This window comes from Vidua chalybeata, chromosome 3 (assembly GCF_026979565.1).
Source record: "Vidua chalybeata isolate OUT-0048 chromosome 3, bVidCha1 merged haplotype, whole genome shotgun sequence".
NCBI lineage: Eukaryota > Metazoa > Chordata > Aves > Passeriformes > Viduidae > Vidua > Vidua chalybeata.
Window position 1 is genome coordinate 68,643,123 of NC_071532.1, and position 19,031 is coordinate 68,662,153.

Here is a 19,031-nt window from a genome sequence, read left to right on the forward strand (position 1 = left end):
AATCCTGTCTGTCAGTCCAGACAGAAGATGTAAGTCATCCTATCAACAGATGGAGACAGAATAAAAGACAAAGCTCTTGCAAAATCAGTTCCCTGCATAAGGGACTGGATAGCTCACTGTGATCAGTGAGAAATTTCCCAAGCAATCACATTACAGAGGACCAGTTGCTTCATTATGGCTAACAGTGAATAATGCTTTATTTTTACAGCATGAGGATTTAAGTGCTCCAAAATCCAAATGCTTACACAAACTACCTTGAAATTATTTCAGCTCACATACAGCAATTTCTACTCCTCTGGGGAAGCAATACTTTATAAAACAGAAAAGACAAGTGCTTGCCTCTCTAAAATTGTCTGATATCTCTAAGAAAGAAGGGGTTTAGAGCACACATTACAGACAGTTCAGTGTATTGGTAGAAACAAAAATTTGATTCTATTTCTGTGAATGCCTTGTCCTACAAATTTTAAAATTTTCAGAAATGTTTATACAAGTTTATACAAGTTTTATACAAGCCATCTCTGAAATCAAGACTACAACTTGAAAGGACACTGGATAAGCAGGAGAACAACTTCAGTCACCTTATACTAAACATAGCTATAGTCAGAAATCAGTACCTTCAGAATTGTGTGTAGGCATGAGGATACTACATGCCTATATGTATATGGATGTTTGAATTCGCTTTCCTCAGAGAAAGAGTTTTGTAACTATATCCTGTCTGTGCCTCTTCCCTGAAAATGTAAATCCAGGATGAATCCAAGAAACACAACAAACACAATCCTATGATTTTTGTTGGAAGCAAAAGCAGATTAATATAAAAAGCCACTGAAGCAAAGGATGAGTTAACTTACCAGAAACACCACATGTGTGAGATGCAGAGTAACACCATGTCAATTGAGCATGAAAACAAGCTGGGTTTATACAGCAGCTGGAATCTGTTGTTTTTTAAACACCAGTATCAACCATTTTAGAGACTTAAATTAGTAGCAAAGCAAATACCTGTGAATACCAGCAGTACAACCATCTATGCTTTCGAGAAACATCCTCGTAAGTCACCCAAACTTCCATTATTTTCAGAAAATGAATACACTGAATACCTATATAAATGGGAATGGTTCATGGGCAGGCTTATCTTTAGGGAGTATGTACAATTTAGGAATTCTGTGAGAGATTATTAAATCCCTTTATGTATCTTTACCACTCTGCCAACTTCATTTTAGTTACACAGACTTTTGGTTTGTTATCTTTACATTTTCATTTAGGATTGAAATTTAAATAGAAGTATCTTATTAAGAACAATGCAGTTAAAATATAATCAACCTATTATAAAAAATAAGTCACCTACTATGGAAGGGAACTGGCTTGTCAAGAGTGGTTGCCTTGGAAACAATTGGCAGAAATCTGATCAAGGGCCTCATCAAGAAATCAACTGACAGAGGCTCTGATGATTTACAGAAGAAAAAGAACTTGGCAACTGGATCACTTTTGTCTTTCTCATATGAAAGAAATCATAGTAGCCTCAATGAAGAGCACTGCTTTCTTGAATGTACACAGTGTGAGGACTTCCAAAGGGAAAGCGAGCCAGTCCTGGAGTAGTGTGGTGTGCTGGGTTGACCTTGGACAGATGTTGGGTGCCCAATCACACCACTCTTTTCACTCCCCTCCTCAGCAGGACCAAGGGTAGAAAGAAGACAAAAAATCCCATGGGCCAAGACAGAAACAGTTTAATAAAGCAAAAGCAAAGGCCACTTGCAGAAGCAAAGAAAAACAAAAGATTTTTGCTCAACTTCTCACCAGCAGGCAATGTCCAGCCATTTCCAAGGAAGTAGGGCTTGAGTATGCAGTGATTGCTCTGGAGGACAAATCTCTTAATAATAAATGCCCCCTCACTTTCTTTGTCTTAATTCTCATTGCTGAGGAGACAGCACCAGCTGTCTAACCAGAACCAGCTGTCCTGGTTATGTCCCCTCAAAACACCTTGCTCACCCTGAGCCCACTGGTAACAGGCTGAAGTCGGAGAGACAGCACTGATGCTGTGGAGTGCTGCTCAGCAGTAGCCAGCTGCTGGTGTGTTATCAACAGCACTCTTCAACGCAAAGCACAGCACTGTGAGGGCTGCTCCAGGGAAAATCGACTCCTTCTCAGCCAGACCCAATATGTGTTCAGTATTTTCTGGTGAAAGAATGGATAATTAAGTGAAAGCTGCATTTATTAAGAAACTCTGCATGTTTAGACATTTATCTGCTTGTTCTTGCCATGAGCCTCTTTTTAATAGTAAACCTGCAAACTCTCACTCTTCCATGGTATTCCAGGGCAAATGACATTTCTATGAACTGTATCCCAGAGGCAAAGAATTGAACTAGTAATCTCCAAAGAAGCTGCACACAACAGCAAGGTTTGAATCACAAATGTGAAAGTAAGATCCCAATGAAGGAACAGTGCTTGGGCTCCTTCCTCATACTGCACCTTAAACATCTGAGAATCTGGCTACCTCCCTACCTGCCAAACAGCGTCTGGCAAGGGGCTTGAACTTTGTCTCACACTGTCCAACAGATTTAGACCCTTAGCATCACCCCTGCTACAGTTTTGGCCCAGGAAAGGGGATATTTTCCTTAACAAATGCCAGAGCACAGGACACTGATAAGCAGAGGTAGGGACATTCCCAGACACTACCTTAAGTGCATTAAAAATAGGGAGGCAATTAAAAATAGTTTCATTGTATTGCTATAGCCTATGACACTGCAGATAGCCACCAAGCCAGAGACTTACTCCTTTGTTTAATTTTTATTAATTATTGGTAGAGGTGTATGGCTGGTGCCCCTGATTATTTAGGTACCAGTTGAGAGGGACATACAGCCTAATACTAACAAGTGAATTCTTCTCTTCAGAATTTTATCTATCAAGCACCTGTGGTCAGCGAGGTAGCAAAGCTCAACTAGAACAAAAAAAGAACATGACCACCTTTTCTGAATTGTCCAGCTTCAAGGCATTCCCTCTTGACATTACCCTCTCCTCACAGTAAGGATCCTGTAACATCTTACATATCCTTACAGCTTTGGGAATCCAAACTAGACAACAAAGTAGGAGAAGAACAGAGAAGCACAGTAACTGAAATAGTGTAATAAGGAATGAAGAAGATACAGGTTACTTATCAAAGAGAAGAGTAGAAATAAAGGGGAATGAGAAAAAGATGAGGACAGTGGGGATGGAAAACATCATAAGCCCCACAGTATCTCCTTCTGCAAGCTCCAAGGTCTCACACAACTTTGCTCATTCAGATGTTATGAGCCTCTCCTTTTGCACCCACATAAACTGGATCTATGGACCCTCTCCTAAATTAGAGACAGGAATTGGGACTATTCCATGTAAACCAGAACCTGAAGAGATTCTTAAAAAGGCAGAGAGCTACCAACACACAGACTCTGCATAGTATGCCCTGAGTAAATGCTGTAAGGAAGCCCTAGACTGTAGACATGATCTGATGTCTGGAAACAGATTTCTTTTCCATTTTTAAACATGCCCTTTTTATTAAGCCAAAGAACTCTAATCATGAGCACATGATTTCTACACATCTATAACTGCAGAGCCCTTTCTATATCTATAGAACCACCATTCTTTAAGTTACTTCCTCAGAAGCAAATCTAAGCTCTAAATAGTTTAAACTGTTTAACCTTAGAGCCCTTTTATATTTGGTCTTTATTTTGATAAGGTAAACAAGCCTTTTTTCTTCCATTTTCCCCTCACAGTCATTCAGTTTCTCCCCAGTATATTTTCCTTCATTACATCACCTTCAGCTTCCACAAAACTCCTTTTTCTAGTTTACTTAAAAACCAAAAATGTGACTGAAATTTTTACAAATTTTATTTTGGATCCTTGATATATCAATGTTTTCAGGTTTGCAAAAGTCTAGGAGAGCAATTTCTAACTTTTCACAAAGCTCTAAAAAAAGTGTACGCACTGCAGTAGATGCAGACTGTTTATACATAAATACAAGCACTGAACATCTGATTTTACCAACATACGTTGTGTGCATTGGAAAGCCAGACATGGTGTATCTACACCCAAAAATCAAGACATTTCACTAAGTGTTAGGAAGAACAGATTTCAAGCAATGCTAAGTAGATCTTGGGGGCCTGTTCAGGCAAGCCAGATGTATCAAAATGACTACTAGGCACAAAGGTGTTCTTCCAGACTAGATCAGAGTTCAGTTCCCTTGATTGTGGATAATCCTTAAACAGACAGACCTTTAGAAAGAATGTTAAATATTTGAGATTTTACTCACCTGTATATTCAGAGTGTAACTACACATCTACACTGTAATCTGGGTTTATTTTTATTGCCAGCACTGTCCAGGATGGCATGCCTTATGTTGATAAGGATCATATGGCTATTTAAGCAGTTGAGCACTTTTCTTTCAACACAAGATTCACAATTCTATATGGACTACAAAGGGAAAAGCTGCAAGGAGGTGTTGTGGAAGTATATACAACCAATAAATCCTTAAAAAGAACCATCACAGGTAAATAGTTTTGCCTGTTTTGAGTGCTTGCCATGGGGAAGAAGAAAGAGCTCTTGTCACACAATCAGTGATGGTGTCACAATGCACCCTCCCTCCAGGTATTGAATGATGCTGATAAGAACCCCTGCCAAGCCTTCTCTTCTCCACGCTAAAAAGTTCCAGATCTCTCAGCCTTTCCTCATACAAAGGATTCCTTCACATTTTAGTAGCTATATTTCCTCCAGTCATTTCAATATCTCTATTGCACTGGGGAGTCTGGAGCTCGCCCAGCAGCCCAGGTGTAATGGAGGTTTTCAAGACACAAATGAACAGGGTGCTAGATAATCTCATCTACTCTCTTTTCCACAAAGAGATGGAGCAGACAATCTTCGGAGATCTCTCCTATCCTGAGCTGTTCTATCAACTTGGTGTACACCAGGACCTCCAGGTCTTTTTCTGCAAAGCTGCCTCCCAGTTGGATTGCTCCCAGTGTATATATATATATATATATATATATATATCGCTCCCCAGGGCCTGGGGCTGTTCCTGCCCAGATGCAGGACTTCGCACTTGTCTTTATTAAACTGCATCACATTCCTGTCAAACCATTTCTACAGCCTGCTGAGGCTCCTCTGGACAACCCTCAGGTGTATCAGCCAATGGATTGTTCATTTACTGACTGCCAGTTAGCACTTTTTAAAATATTGTTCAGAACTGTGGTCTCATGAACAGCCCGTCAGATCTCTTGGCAGGAGCACTGTGGAGCACTGTGCAAAGATATGTAGGGCTCTAGACCAAGTTTATCAAGGCACAGCCAAACTCAGCAGCTTTGTCTCAAAAAGAACAATAGCAGCTCCAAGGAAAGTTAAAGGAACTAATGGTGATCCTGGGAATTAGGGCACTAAAGACATCGGAGTAAACCCCGAGTCAGCAGCAAGGGACAAAGCGGTGGAAGGGCCCCAAGGCAAAGAAGGGGAGGAGTCAGATGCGGAGTTGCAGCAAGTGCGAGAAACTGCAAAGAATCTTCTCAGAGCAGGCTCATTTACACAATGCTTTTAGGAGCCACTGCTTCAGAACAAAATCCCCTGCTACCATGATTCCTCCACTGTGTTTAGTGACCAAGAAACAAGAGTTCTAACTCTAAACCAAAATTACTGATGTTGACAACACGACATTGCCCTGTAGACTTTGAAAAGAAGTATAAGCAACATTCCAGTATTTTTGCCAAAGCAACTAGTAGGAAGTGCTTTTAGCTTTTGGCAAAATGAGAAAAATTAGTGTTTAGTTTTGTCATTTACTCTCACAGAAATTAATTTTTCCACATACCAATTAACATTTGCATTTCTCATTAATCCCTTTATTTCAATTTCATTATACTATCCAGATATTTTATGTTGCCAGAAGGACATCAGAATTAGTTTCTGGTATTGTCTTTCATTATTTGAATAGTAGGGAATATGTTTTTTATTACAAACCGATTGATTCCTTCCTGACCCATAACTTAGCACTTGAAAAGCACCCTATTCTTTTAGACAAAGAATTGACCTCCACTGAGCCACTTAAGAGAATCTGTCCCTATTTTGCTCAGCTACCACGGAAACTTCCATTCTGTGATGTCATCTGAGGAACAAACAAGACAGATAAACACAATCTGGAAATAAGCCTCAAAGAAAAAAAAAAAACAGTATAATAGCTCAATTTTTAAAGACTATTTTCCTTTTCAAAAAAACAATGGAGACAAAATTACTGGCAGACAGCTAAAAGAGATATAAAATGAAGTATTAAGCCAATTACACACAATTTGAGTTAGTTTTATTTCTCATCCACCAAACTTCTGAAAAGCATGAAAATAATTTAAAAACCAGCAATATAGATGTCCTGAAATTATTTCAGGAACTGTAGAGGATTATAAGGAACATCGTAAGAAGAGAAAAAAACAAAGGGAGTGAAAACTATAATCTAGTGTATAACTGATACCACTGATATGAGAAAATATAACTAGTAGAAAGACAACATAATTTGTAAAAATATATTGACAAATAGACCAACTCTCTGAGTCATCCTAAAGATGAGTAAATAACAATTCTGTAAACACAGCCTTGGGAATAGCTCACTCATTTCGTATGACAACCCCAGCAATAAAAATATACAGCATTTTGTATTTATGCAGGCTGTTGATGGAGAACCTCATGCACATGTTAAACTGTACGACTTAAAAGAATAATCAAGGTTGATGAAAAAGCTCTATCCTTATCCTTTTTATTCTTCACAGTCTTTGCATATTCTGTCTAATATTGAAAATATTAACAGTATCTATTTGTAACAGAGAATCTTCAGGCAACCAGACAACTGACAGTCTAATTCTAACCATAAAAAATATCTAAAACACTAGCCTAAATATATTTGAGGCTGAAAACCACATCCTCATCATCTTCCTAACTTGAATCTTGAATAAACATTGCATTTCTAAACAGAAAATAAATTTAAATCCATTGTTACTACAGGTCTACCTAGACTGAACTGACATTCCTTCTCTACCCTTTGCATAGCACACTTGCCCATTCCAGAATTGCAATTCAATTGGTATTAAGGACTCTCTACCTTCCTGAAAGGGTAGGTGTCACAATCTGGAAAACACTGTAGAAAGCTCCACCTGTGAAGGATTTCCCACCACTCAATTGTTTCTTTTTGAAATCAGTGGTCCAAATAGCCAGTGGAACTGAGGCAGAAATAGATAAAGATTAGTTGGGAGCAGGTTAATTTCCTGTTTCCCTGTGTTTATGAGAATTCCTAAAGCTGTCAATATACATAATTTAAAAATAAAAAGAAAAAGATAAAAATACTGAAAAAAGTCTGGAGAGTCAGCTACACCATACTTCAAACCAATAGCCACACCATGTCACTCATTTCAAAAAAATCATCCAGAACAAAACAGAATGGGTGTTGCCCTCAGGAAAAAAAAAACTCTCTCCTCTGTGGGAACCCTTTTCTTTGCAGAGAAAAAGAATGTGTATTTTGAGTGCAGATGTGAAGGTAGTTTAAGCAACCAGAGAGAAGTAATTTCTAGCGTTCCACTCCAATCCACTCTATTCTATGAATATATGATTCATTTTATCATTTAATCCTTTGCTTTTATCATTTTCTATTGAAATATTCCAAAACTCTAAAAAAGCACAAAAAAGAGAAACTACTCTCATGGAAGATGAATATATTTCAAGGATACTGTAAAACAGGCATTTAATAAATAGAGCAATTGTGAGAGAAAACAGGGCACAGTATATCTTCTTTACAGTACCTGCTAATCCTTTTGTAGGATCTTTATAAAACTCACTTATTAAAAAAAGAACAGGCCACTTGGGAATGAACTGTTTGCCTCCAAACTCTTCCTCACTCAAGGCACCTCTGCTTTTAAGAAGTCCTGGAATGACATCTAAGCTTTCAGAATATTGAGAAATTGGAGTAGGAAAAAAAAAAATCATCATTCTTTCACACCCAGGAAACTGTTGCTCTTCATCAGCAAATCTGCCATCACTGTTGACACTTCTCTTGAAATATATGAATGCAGAAAACATTTTAGAAGTTTCACTTCTATAGCAATCACAATAGATGGCAAGGCACAATGGTTAGAGGAAGATGTAAACAAAACTGAGCTTTCTTATGATTGCCAGAAATTGTTCCTAGCTTTCCTGAGGCAACATGTCAATAAATTCAATCTGTTTCAATTAATATACCTATTCTATTACATATAGATTGTTATTTGCAAAACAGAATTGCAAACAAAATGTCAAATTACTTTTTCTCCTCAAAAGGTCCTTTTCTTTTTCCCCCCAGTACCTTTATAAGGCAGCTGTGATTTCATGAACACTGTTCATTCCTTTCTTCAGTATTTGGGACAACAAAAGAATGTGAGATAGAAAGTGATCAAGTCTCTTGCTGGACTAGAATACCTCCCTTCTGTTCTCTTTAAAATAAATATAATAGCACTGATGGCAGGAATCTGCCATGCTATTTTGCCATGCTCTACTGTTCCCTCATTAGCAGGAAAACAGTTTCATTAGGGAAGTTATTTCAGTACATGTACAGGAACTGTAGGGAAAAGGAGTCCCACACGCCTTCCCCTGTATGAAGTGTACTATTTCTACAATCCCCTTGCTTAATTCCTGCAAGGATTTTAAGTCACTGCAATTCAGAATTGAGGTTGACACCTGCTTCATATAGAGAATGACAGGACACTAGACAATAAAAGATTTGACATTTTAAGCTTTCATCCTATTACTCCTGAATGCAATGTACTTTAAATAGGAAACATCTTGTAACCCTACACAAGATGCCTCAAGTATTTATGATACAGAACCAGATACAATCTAACCTTACAATCATCTAGTAAACATGTTCTACTGAGAAAGAATTCCAAATCTCTCACTGCAATGGCCCCTCTGTGGTTCTGGAACCTTTTACATACAACTATCATGAAGACCAAACTCAACAAACTACATGGAAGGCTAGGTTTGTGGTACCTTTCAACTGCCTTGTCAGATGAAGAATGACATCTCTGAACTCACAGAAGCACACAGTACAAGGTCTGCCTGTAGATCCACCTGACTTGGGTAGTATCATACACAAACACTGGACCTATGTGCTCTTTGGTCATAGCAAGGAGTTAGAACGTATGAGAGCAGCTGAGATTATCCACACCCATCCCATCACATGATAGCATGAACTGCTTGGGCTGATAGAGATGAGAGACCTTTGTCTGTGGCTAATGGGAAAGCATTTTGTATTATTCTTGTGCATCTTGCAGCACTGCAGATATATGTGGTGCTCTAAGCCATATGAGCACCTAAATGGTGTCAGGAAGCTTCGCTTCCTAAGCATTGGCAAAAACCAGCTGTGACTCAAGAAATCATCCACAACTCACAGGAGAGGTAAAAATGGGCCATTCAAAAATACAGATCTTGGTTTCAACACAGAAAGATGAAGGGATGTTATATTCCCCTTCCATTTTGGAGAAAACTAGTCAGAACAATATTGGAAAGCAATTTTTTGTATTATGTTAAGGCCAGTAATTTGAGATCTAATTTAACTGATGTATGAGATTCATGATTGCAAAAAGCACCAGTAACAAAATGCAAAACCAAAAATTTGCAGAGCTCTTGTTCTTATAAAAAGAAGTGTACAATTTTGAACAGACAGGAAGCATGCCTAATGGGTGAGCTGTTCAATTATACATTCAGGTTTTAAAATGATGACTGAAAAGGAAGGTCATTCTTTTGAATTAGCGAAATATCAACTGATCCTTTCCTGTTAGAGACACTTGGACACCAGCAACCAAAACAGCAACCCAAACAAAAAGCAGAACTGAACACAGCAGGATACATATTCCACAAAAGGAACTACCCATTTCCACTGCAACACTGAAGTACTTCACACCACACCTTTATTAAATAAAATTTAAACTACAGTAATTTATGTAGTATGATAATCCAACTAGTTTTTATCTAAGAAGTTATTAGATCACTGATTTTAAAGAGAGAAAATTATATTGCAGTAAAGTATTCTCTTTGGTGCTTAACTTTTTTTTTAATCTACATTTTTCATTCTGCTCTTATTTTCTCATTCTTCCTCTACACTCATGGAATTTCTTCTTTGCTACAAGTCTTCATTCTTTTAGAATCTGTCTTTTTTTAAAATCCTGCTTAAAGTTTAATATAAAAGAGGGCTGTGATAACTCTGTTATGTATCACTTACTATAACAGCCTCAATGGACAACATTCTCTTAAACTATTAAGTGCTATCATCAAGTCAATAAATGAATGGCCTTTCATTTTATGAAATTAAGAACATAATCTTTAATATCAAAGGTGCTTAAGAATATCCAGGGAAATAGCTTTTCCCTAAGCATACAAACATGCTAGAAAGAAGACACCTAATGGCAAGTACGTATTTTTAATAGTGAACCAGTTTTACAAGGATGTGTTTTAAAAATGAAGTGTTTTTCATTCTTTGTTGCTGAGATTGCCAGATCTGTCAATGTTATTAGCAAGAAACAGTTGTTCATCTGACTTCTAATGCAGCAGCTGAAACACCAACTATACATAGTGCCATGGGACTATTCCTCCCTGTGAAAGAATTCACATCTGAATCAAAAGAAAAACAAGTAACTTGATTATGAATTAAAGAATGGATAGGATATTCCAGATCCAGTAAAAACAGACTGCAGGCATGCAAGTTGCATTAATCTCTTACACCTATTTGGTCAGAAAAAGAACTCAAAATTCCAAGTCACAAAAAAATCTGCTTCTATTGCTAAAGAGTTTAAGCCTGGTTTTGGTGTATGATCACATACCAGAACTGAAAGCATGGCTCTACTCATCTGCCAAGCTAAGTGAAGATGATATATGACCTTAAAATAACAGGACTAAACTACAAAAGCAAGCACATCAAATTTAAACTTGAGGATTTTACATACATTGTTTAGAAGACTTGGTTTTGAAATGTTAATGATCAAACAAATAATATCGAACAAATTTCTACCAACAATATTTTACAAATTATTCCTTTGAATGCAGAAACTTCCTAAAAGAAGAAACATAATTTTATCTTCAAATTACATTAATTTTAAGCATTTTTATACTTGCATAATTGAGTATCTAGGAAGAAGATTGTATGGAAGATGTACATTACCATACTTGACTGATGCTGACCTTTCTCCTTGAAGCTGCAGCGAAAATTTTCCTGGTGTCCCTTCCATGGCGTCTTCACTTCCTGATCTGATGGTATGTTCATTACAAATTAATTGTTTACACTCATCATTAAATGATGTGTACAACTTTTGTTCTGCTAAGCAGTTATTATTACTTCTGTCAAGATTATTCATCATCGTAGTTTGCTCTTCAAAATCAAGCTTCACTTCATCTGAAATGGTCAAAGAGAACATTTTGTTCAAGTGTTATTAATTACTGCTTGTTGTGTTACATTATCAAAATTTGCTTGTATCAATTTAAAAGGTGAGAAAGCTTAAGTCTATTAAGAGTAAGGTAGTCAATGTCTTCTTATGAACAGTATTTCTTGAAATCTTCTGGTGTTTAAAGTTTTAATATTTCATCTTCTTTATTTCCCTTTTACAAATAGATGGATTTTACCTTGAGAAAAAAGTGATTGTATTTCAGGACCTGAATATTATGAAGGAACTCAGGAAAAAAGTAGCTTCTATGTACACACAACAAGAACCTCCACAAATTAAACCCCTCACATAACATTTGCATGATCCCAAAAGGCAAGAAGAGACCAAGGCAGGTTACAAATACACTAGCTTCTCAACTTCTTCAATTAGTAACATCAGCTTATTAAGGCCACATGAAGTGACACATTCTATAAATATATATTTATAGAATAAATACATAAAAATGAAGTAAAGTTTAGCAGGTAAAAAGTGAGATATTCCGTTTATCATGTAAAGTAACAATCCCAGACAATGTAAGAACTGTCATTATAAATGAGTCTTCTGAAATAAAGACAGAGTCCCAGCACACTTTATTATGAGCCAACATGCAGGAAGCCAAGATGCTATTTCCCATCTTCAAGAAAATTACTTTTAAATCCCACATTTGGTGACCTTTATTAAATCTCCACTAAAGAAACTCTTAACAACAAATATGATGTAGCTGGAGGCCTGTCAAGACATATCATTCCTTTTTAGTCCTCCTTTTAGGCTCAATAATCTGTCAGGGAGTCTCCTTAGATGATGGCATCTCATAATCTCTTTAAGCATGTCAGCATTTAATGTTAATTTTACTCACTGATGACAACTTTCAGTAAAATTCCATTACTTGGAAACGTATAGGAAGAAGAGGCACCTGAGTAATTTTCAACTCATTTTCAGTAGTGCAAGCCAGCATAATTTTGGGAAACCACAGTTTCAAAACTGCCTTAAACCCATTTAAATACTTCCAGAATTCACACTGAAAGGACACACAAGTCCTTTAATGTATTACCAATATTAAAACCCATCATGCAGTTATCTTTCTAGCAAATAATATGTATCAAAGCATTCTTACTCTGATCCAGAGGAACCACCTTAGCAGAAAATAAATCTTTCAGAGAAGTTGCTCTAAATAAGGCTTTGCAAGCACTGCTGACTTTTCTAACCTCTGCAGCATCAGCAGGTGGTGTTGGATGGAAAACAGAAGAAGCTTCATCTTTTTTTTCAGAAATTATTACTACTGGTTTCTGTGACAAAAATAAGGAAGACTTTTAAACAAAAGCACAAATAATTTAATTTGCACTTAAGTAAAAAATTTTAAAAAAAGAAACCCACATAACTTCTAACAAAGGCTAAGTTCAAAATAGAACAGAAGTTACACTGGCTTGCTCATTAAGAAATTTTCACATCCTGAATCTAATGATACCATTCCACCAAACAAACCAGATGTCTATACCATTATCACCACAGAAAGCCAACATTCAGGGGTGGAGAAAACAAAACCTAGCTTGAGTAGAACAACTCAGAATTATTTATTCCTCATAAGTACTCATTTAACTACATCTGCAGCAAGCTTATTTATCAAAGAAAATATTGTGCCAATGACTATTGCTAACAATTCTAGAGATATATCTATTCTTTGTTTTGCTTTTGGGCATTAAAACAGTATTTCTAAAACACTACAAATATGTTCTACTTTCTGTCACACTGAGACAAATCATGCAGATCCAGAAACATGAAAGTCCTAGTTTTATGTCAGTATGGTGCATCTTAGAGGAGGTGAACAAGTCCCTGGATCTCTAGTACCAAGCACTTGTTGTGTCCTTGACCTACACAAAAGCACTGACCTCTAAAATCAATACCTATTTCCTTAAAATAAAGAATCCACTAGCAAGTCTCCAGCCAATCCTTCAGAGCTCTCCATAGTAATAAGGAGCCAACAGGTGAGACTGACTACTTACAACCACCATGATTAATACAAACTCTTAATTTACAGTGTATTAACTTACATCCATTGATAAAGCAAAAAAAAAAAAAAAAAAAGCAGGTTTTGCACTGGTCAGTAGTTTTCTCTAATTTTTTTCCACTCTCACACACAAAATACATGAATATTTAACACCAGTTCTTAAATCCAAATGTAGATATAAATAATCTAAATAGAAGTATGCTCAGAATTTTTAAACTTGATTCATGTAAATACATTGCCTTATCCAAATTACTAAAGCATAAAATTTCTTGGATATTTCTCCTAATTTCCTAAAGAATTTCCTAAAGGTTCCTGTCTGGAAAAAGCAATGTATACAGCAAGCACATTTAATTGCTATAGCATGCTCTGTTATCTCAGGTACTAAACAAACAGTCGTGACTTAATCTTATATTTAAAGACCAAATATAAAAAAACTGTGAAAGAGCAGATACACTTATAAATTGAAAGCAATTCACAGCTTTCGCAGAGGAAGAAAAGAGGCTCTTAAAGGACCTCTATCTGTTTTGAAATAAACTACAATCGTGACATTTTATAGAAATGTAAGCCAAATAGAAAGCAACCTAGTTACCTTCAAGTTACTGTTCACAGAACCACAGAGGTTGGAAAGGACCTCTGGAGGTCCAAGCCCCATATTCAACTACAGCCACCTAAACTAAGTTGCCCAGGACTATGCCCAAGAAGCTTTTGAAGATCTCTGGGCAACCTGTGCTGAGGCCTCATCACTGTCACAGCAGGAAAACTGTTTCCTAAGGTTCAGAGAAAACCGCCTGTGTCCCAGTCTGTGCCCTCTGCCACTGGTCCAGTCACTGCAAAGAGGCTCATCCCATGCTCTTTGCACCCACCTTTCAGGTATTTACATCCATGGATAAGGTCCTCCCTTGGTCTTCTCCAGGCTGAACATTCTCATCTCTCCCTGTCCCTTCATCACCTCTGGGGCCATTCATCAGATTCTCTCCAGTAGCTCTGTGTCAGTCTCGTACTGTGGAGCCCAGAACTGCATACAGCATTCCAGGTGTGGCCTTACCAGTGTGGAGTAGAGGGGAAGGACCATTTCCCTCAACCTGCTGCCAACACTCCTCCTAATGCAGCCCCAGATACCATCAGCCACATTCTTAACAGCAAGGGCACGCTGTTGGCACATGTTCATGCTCATGAACTTCACCTATTTTAGTAAACTTACACAAGAAAGCTGATTCAACTATCAGTCTTCCGATTCTTGTTAATGTCACTTTGAACCACAAAGCAATATAGCAATATTTAAGTAGTTAAATTATTGTGGGGTTTCTTTTGGGGGAAAAATGACAAAACTGACTTTAAAAGTCTCAGACTAATGTTACAACAAGCCTCCATTTTTCCCAAATGTCTTTAAATAATTTATTTTCCTAACACTATCAAGGTACATATTTTTATATCAGTACTGCATGAGTTATTTCCAGAGTACTTACATGAGTCAGTGGACTTAGACGAACACCAGAATTCGGTCTTGATTCAGATGAATCAAAACTGGATGTATCAAGACTAATGAAGAAATGAAACATAGTTAGAATAAAGCAGACCCAGAGTTGTGTGATCAGCTGTTTTAATTGCATGCTTCTTCCCTTTGCCAGTGAATATGGGGAAAAGGAAGAAAGGAAAAGTGAGAAGAGCACTTCATGGTAACAAAACTCCACCTAGAAATAATTTTGAGGTAGGAAAAGCTTTGAAAGTGAGCATTTCAAACTGCAGGACCTAAAATTCCACATTTGAAAGATCTCAGGAGGCTCTGAAAAAAGATCTAGCACATAGGTTATAGGAAACAAGCAAGCTTTCACATGTTCTAGGAATAAAGCTGAAGACTATCTCAATTAGAAGTGTTCAATTGTCTCAAGAAAAAGTAAGTAACAGACTATTTTCTTATACTATTCTCCACATAGAAAACTAGTGTAATGACGGCCTCTGGTAGCTCTGATCCAGAGAAACTTCCTGGACATCTAGATTAACACCAACAGTAAAGATCATTAGAAGAAGGCAAAGGATGTGATTAGGAATACAGATTAGGAACACAGGGAAAATAACCACTGGAAGCATAATTACAGAACCAAATCTCTTGTTGCTAAAGGATATTCGAAAAAATCTTAAAGTCACAGTACCTAAAAAGTACAGGGCATCTATTTTGAGGACATTGTGAGGATTGAGATCCAAGAAGTTTCCTTTGTTCATCTGTAGGTGTGAATGGTCTTTGAGTTTTTACTGTTCGTAGAGCATCTCTGGCTTCATTTACAATCTCAGAACTGGTCTTAGGCTTTGCTGCTGACAGCCAGTAGAATGCTTCTGCTTTTCTTCTATTTTCAGTCTTTGAAGCTTGCATTCCTCTGCAAAGTACTGGACAGGAAGAACACTGGAAAATATATGTGAATGGCACAAAGTATTATGCTAGTTTTAAATTACAAACTATTAATTCATCACTGGTTATGCTACCACAGTAAATCCTAGACAGTGCTGCAATTGTGGGAAATAAGGTACACTGATAATGCATTTTCTCTCTATTCCTCAGTTCCGTAGGAAAACACTCAAAAACAGAAAGCATGTGGCATGGAAGATCTACCTTCAGTTTTTTTACAGGATGCTAAAATACATCACTGTGCTTCATGGGCCAAATGTGGTCCTCTACAATTCCATAGAAAATCTGTTTCTTGACACCCAGTTACTTAGGAAACACCACAGCCAAAACAGGAATTCAATAATATGCTCCAAAGAGACAGGTTTTTCCAACTTAGGAAAAACCCAATATATATTATCGACCTTACCAAATGCAGCTTCCTAATATGTCAGAGGCATCATTATCAGTAACTGAAGCACAGTTACCAGCAATTGATAAGCAGAGACAAGGAAGAACAGGCAATCAATTTTTTTCCTCTGAAAGAAACGACTCCCCAACCCACCCCCAAGCAAAGGCAAAGAAAGATAACACTAATATAAAGTTATAAACCCAAACTTCCAATCAGCATTCTGTCCTGCTGTAGTTTCTGGGAAATGCGGTGGGCAGTGACAGACTTGCTCCATCACCCCCTGGACACAAAACCCACCACTATCATGATGCAGTTCTCTGTAGATATCATCCCTGTAATTTTACAGCAAACTCATCTTGAGTCTTACACCATGCAAAATTCCTCTTCTGCTTTCAAACTTACCTAAAAACAAAAATACGTTTCTGCACTGTGACTCAGACCATCTGGTAACTTCTATTCTCTCACACAGTTTATGACAATGAACTGACAGTAGACCAGACACCATCATCTGGGTTATTTCTAAACTATGGAGTAAAAAGGAAAATCTTCTATCCTTAGTTTCTTAGTTCAATTCCTCCTGTTCGGCAGTCTAACTTTTCCAGCTGCTTCTTCTTTCTTTGAGAGCCTGCACATTCTGGCAGTGTCTTTCATTGTTGCACATCCAACATAAAATTGGATGCTAAGGAGAACTGCACCAACCTCTTTCACTAAATGATACATAATTAAAAAAATCTCAGGAACAGATCAGAAGCCTGAGACTATCAGTGTTTTTAGTATTTCCCACTACCATTAATATAGTACTTGTCTTCACTGTGACTGAATTTTGTTCTCTCTGCTCCTTACTCTTCCCTCTATTAAAATGTGATTAAAAAAACAGTAAAGAGTTCCACTGCAGCTGTCTGTTTAGAAAAATGTATACAGTCAGTTCTCTCTGGAAAAAGCAAGGTAGACTATCATTCCCTATTCCCCCAGATACTGGGAGCCAGAATTTTGACCTTAACTGGAAGGTCTTCTCTGTAGGCCTTATGTCTGATACAGTTGACAATGGTCCTGGGCAGGGCTGGGAGCTGGACTTCATGATCATTGGAGTCCCTTCCAACTCAGCCTGTTCTGTGATTCTGTAATTTTGTTCCCCAGTCCCAGCAGGAAACAGATAGAGGGAAGGTTGCAGTGTCAATGGGGACAGCATAATTGGTGCATACAGACCTCGTCCCTCTCTACTATCACCATTTCCCAAATAGCCTTTAACTTGCACAAGTCAAGAGCTCCTCTATGACTGCCTCCTGGGAGGTAGAAGAGTATCACAACAGTGTCTGAAAAGCCATACTTGGGCTCTTGTCTTTATTCCCCAGTTGTTCACTCCAGAAGTCTGGTCTTTGCTGTACAGGAAGATTTTAAAGAAGTAGATAGCAGTACAGGATCCACACATTAATCCCAGCAATGTCCAGAAGTGAGGCAGCTGTACTCTCACAGCTCTTATCTCAGTTCAATCAAGATGAGAGAAGCATGGCTGACTACATCAGATATGGCATCTGCCATCTCACACTGCCTCTGCCATCCTCTTTCCCATCTCAAGACTGGTGCCATTTAATTGCCAGGGTGCAGAGTGGGTGTATTTGCAATCACTAAGTACAGTGAGGAGAAGCCCTGTATTCAAGCTATGAACTCTGCTCTCTGACATCTGATTCCATGTTCTGTCCGCCCTAGCAAATCTCTAGAACAGCCAGCACACAGGTACAGGTTTAGTAAGAATCCCAGAATCTTTGAAGCTGGAAGGGACCTTTAAGATCATCAAGTCCAACAGCCAGCCCTACACTGGCCCTGTAACCCCTAAACCACATCAACTAGTGCCAGATCCAGACGCCTCCTAAACATGTCTAAGGTTGGTGACTCCATCACCTTCCTGGCCAACCTATTCCAGTGCATGGCCATTCTTACAGTGAATTTTCTTTTTCTTATATCTAATCTGCCATCTTCCCCATCTCAGCTTAAGGCCATTTCCTCTTGTCCTTTCACTGCAGGCACGGTAGATAGGCCCTCACCTCACTACATCCTTCTTTCAGGAATATGTAAACTATAGCTATTATTAGACATAATTCTGATTAACAGAAACTTACCAATCACAACTGATGCACTTTCACCCCGGTGAAATTTTGATGCAGAGAAGCCGCTATCAAAAGGAAACAAGAACGAAGTTACGAGGGTTGAGGTCTCAGCGGAGTTAGGTTGCCAGCGCAACCGTGGGACTACACGTCCCAGAGGAACTCCCCAAATAAGCAGCACCTGTGGAGTAAACGCTGTCCCAACCCACACCTGGCAATCACGCCTTTCTCCCGAGCACGGGAAAGATGCCGGGAAGCGGCACAGGGATTATCGGTCTCCGGCCGCTTTCCAAAGCCTCCCGCCCCACTTACCGCAACAGTCCGGCCCTTCGCCCCCGCCCGGCCAGGCGGCACCCCCAGGCACGAGCACTACGGCCGGGGGTGGGGGGACCGGGCGCAGCCCGGAGGACTCGGTCGGGACCCGCCAGCGCCTCCGCAGGGCCCCAGCCTCGCTCAGCCGCCCGCCGTTCCCATAGCAACCGTACGCACCGCGGCGCCGCCGGGCCCGGGCCCGGAGCGGGGCCGCGCCCCCCGCGCTGCCGCCGCCGCGCCCGCGGGGCCGCCCGGGCATCCCGAAGCGCACGCGCGAGCACCTGCGGGCGCGTGCGCGGCGCGGCCGCTGCCTGGTGTGGGTGGCGTGCCCAGGTCCCAGGGATGGCGTGCTCACACCCCAGGGATGGCGTCCCCACATGCCGGG

General features: G+C 39.0%; 1 protein-coding gene across 7 annotated transcripts in view; it reads right to left on the minus strand.

Annotated features, from left to right (window-relative positions):
* ARMC2 (armadillo repeat containing 2) overlaps positions 1-18,792 on the minus strand; it is a 71,251-nt gene extending 52,459 nt beyond the window's left edge. For all 7 annotated transcript variants that reach the window (XM_053936799.1, XM_053936798.1, XM_053936797.1 and 4 more), the window contains exons 1-6: positions 18,647-18,792; positions 18,350-18,402; positions 15,594-15,841; positions 14,910-14,982; positions 12,553-12,724; positions 11,200-11,410 (exon numbers count right to left, since the gene is read on the minus strand). In XM_053936799.1, coding sequence (XP_053792774.1) covers positions 11,200-11,410; positions 12,553-12,724; positions 14,910-14,982; positions 15,594-15,811 — 674 coding nt within the window. In that variant the 5' untranslated portion in view covers positions 15,812-15,841; positions 18,350-18,402; positions 18,647-18,792. The remainder of the gene's footprint in view (positions 1-11,199; positions 11,411-12,552; positions 12,725-14,909; positions 14,983-15,593; positions 15,842-18,349; positions 18,403-18,646) is intronic.
* Between the last annotated feature and the right edge of the window lie 239 nt (positions 18,793-19,031).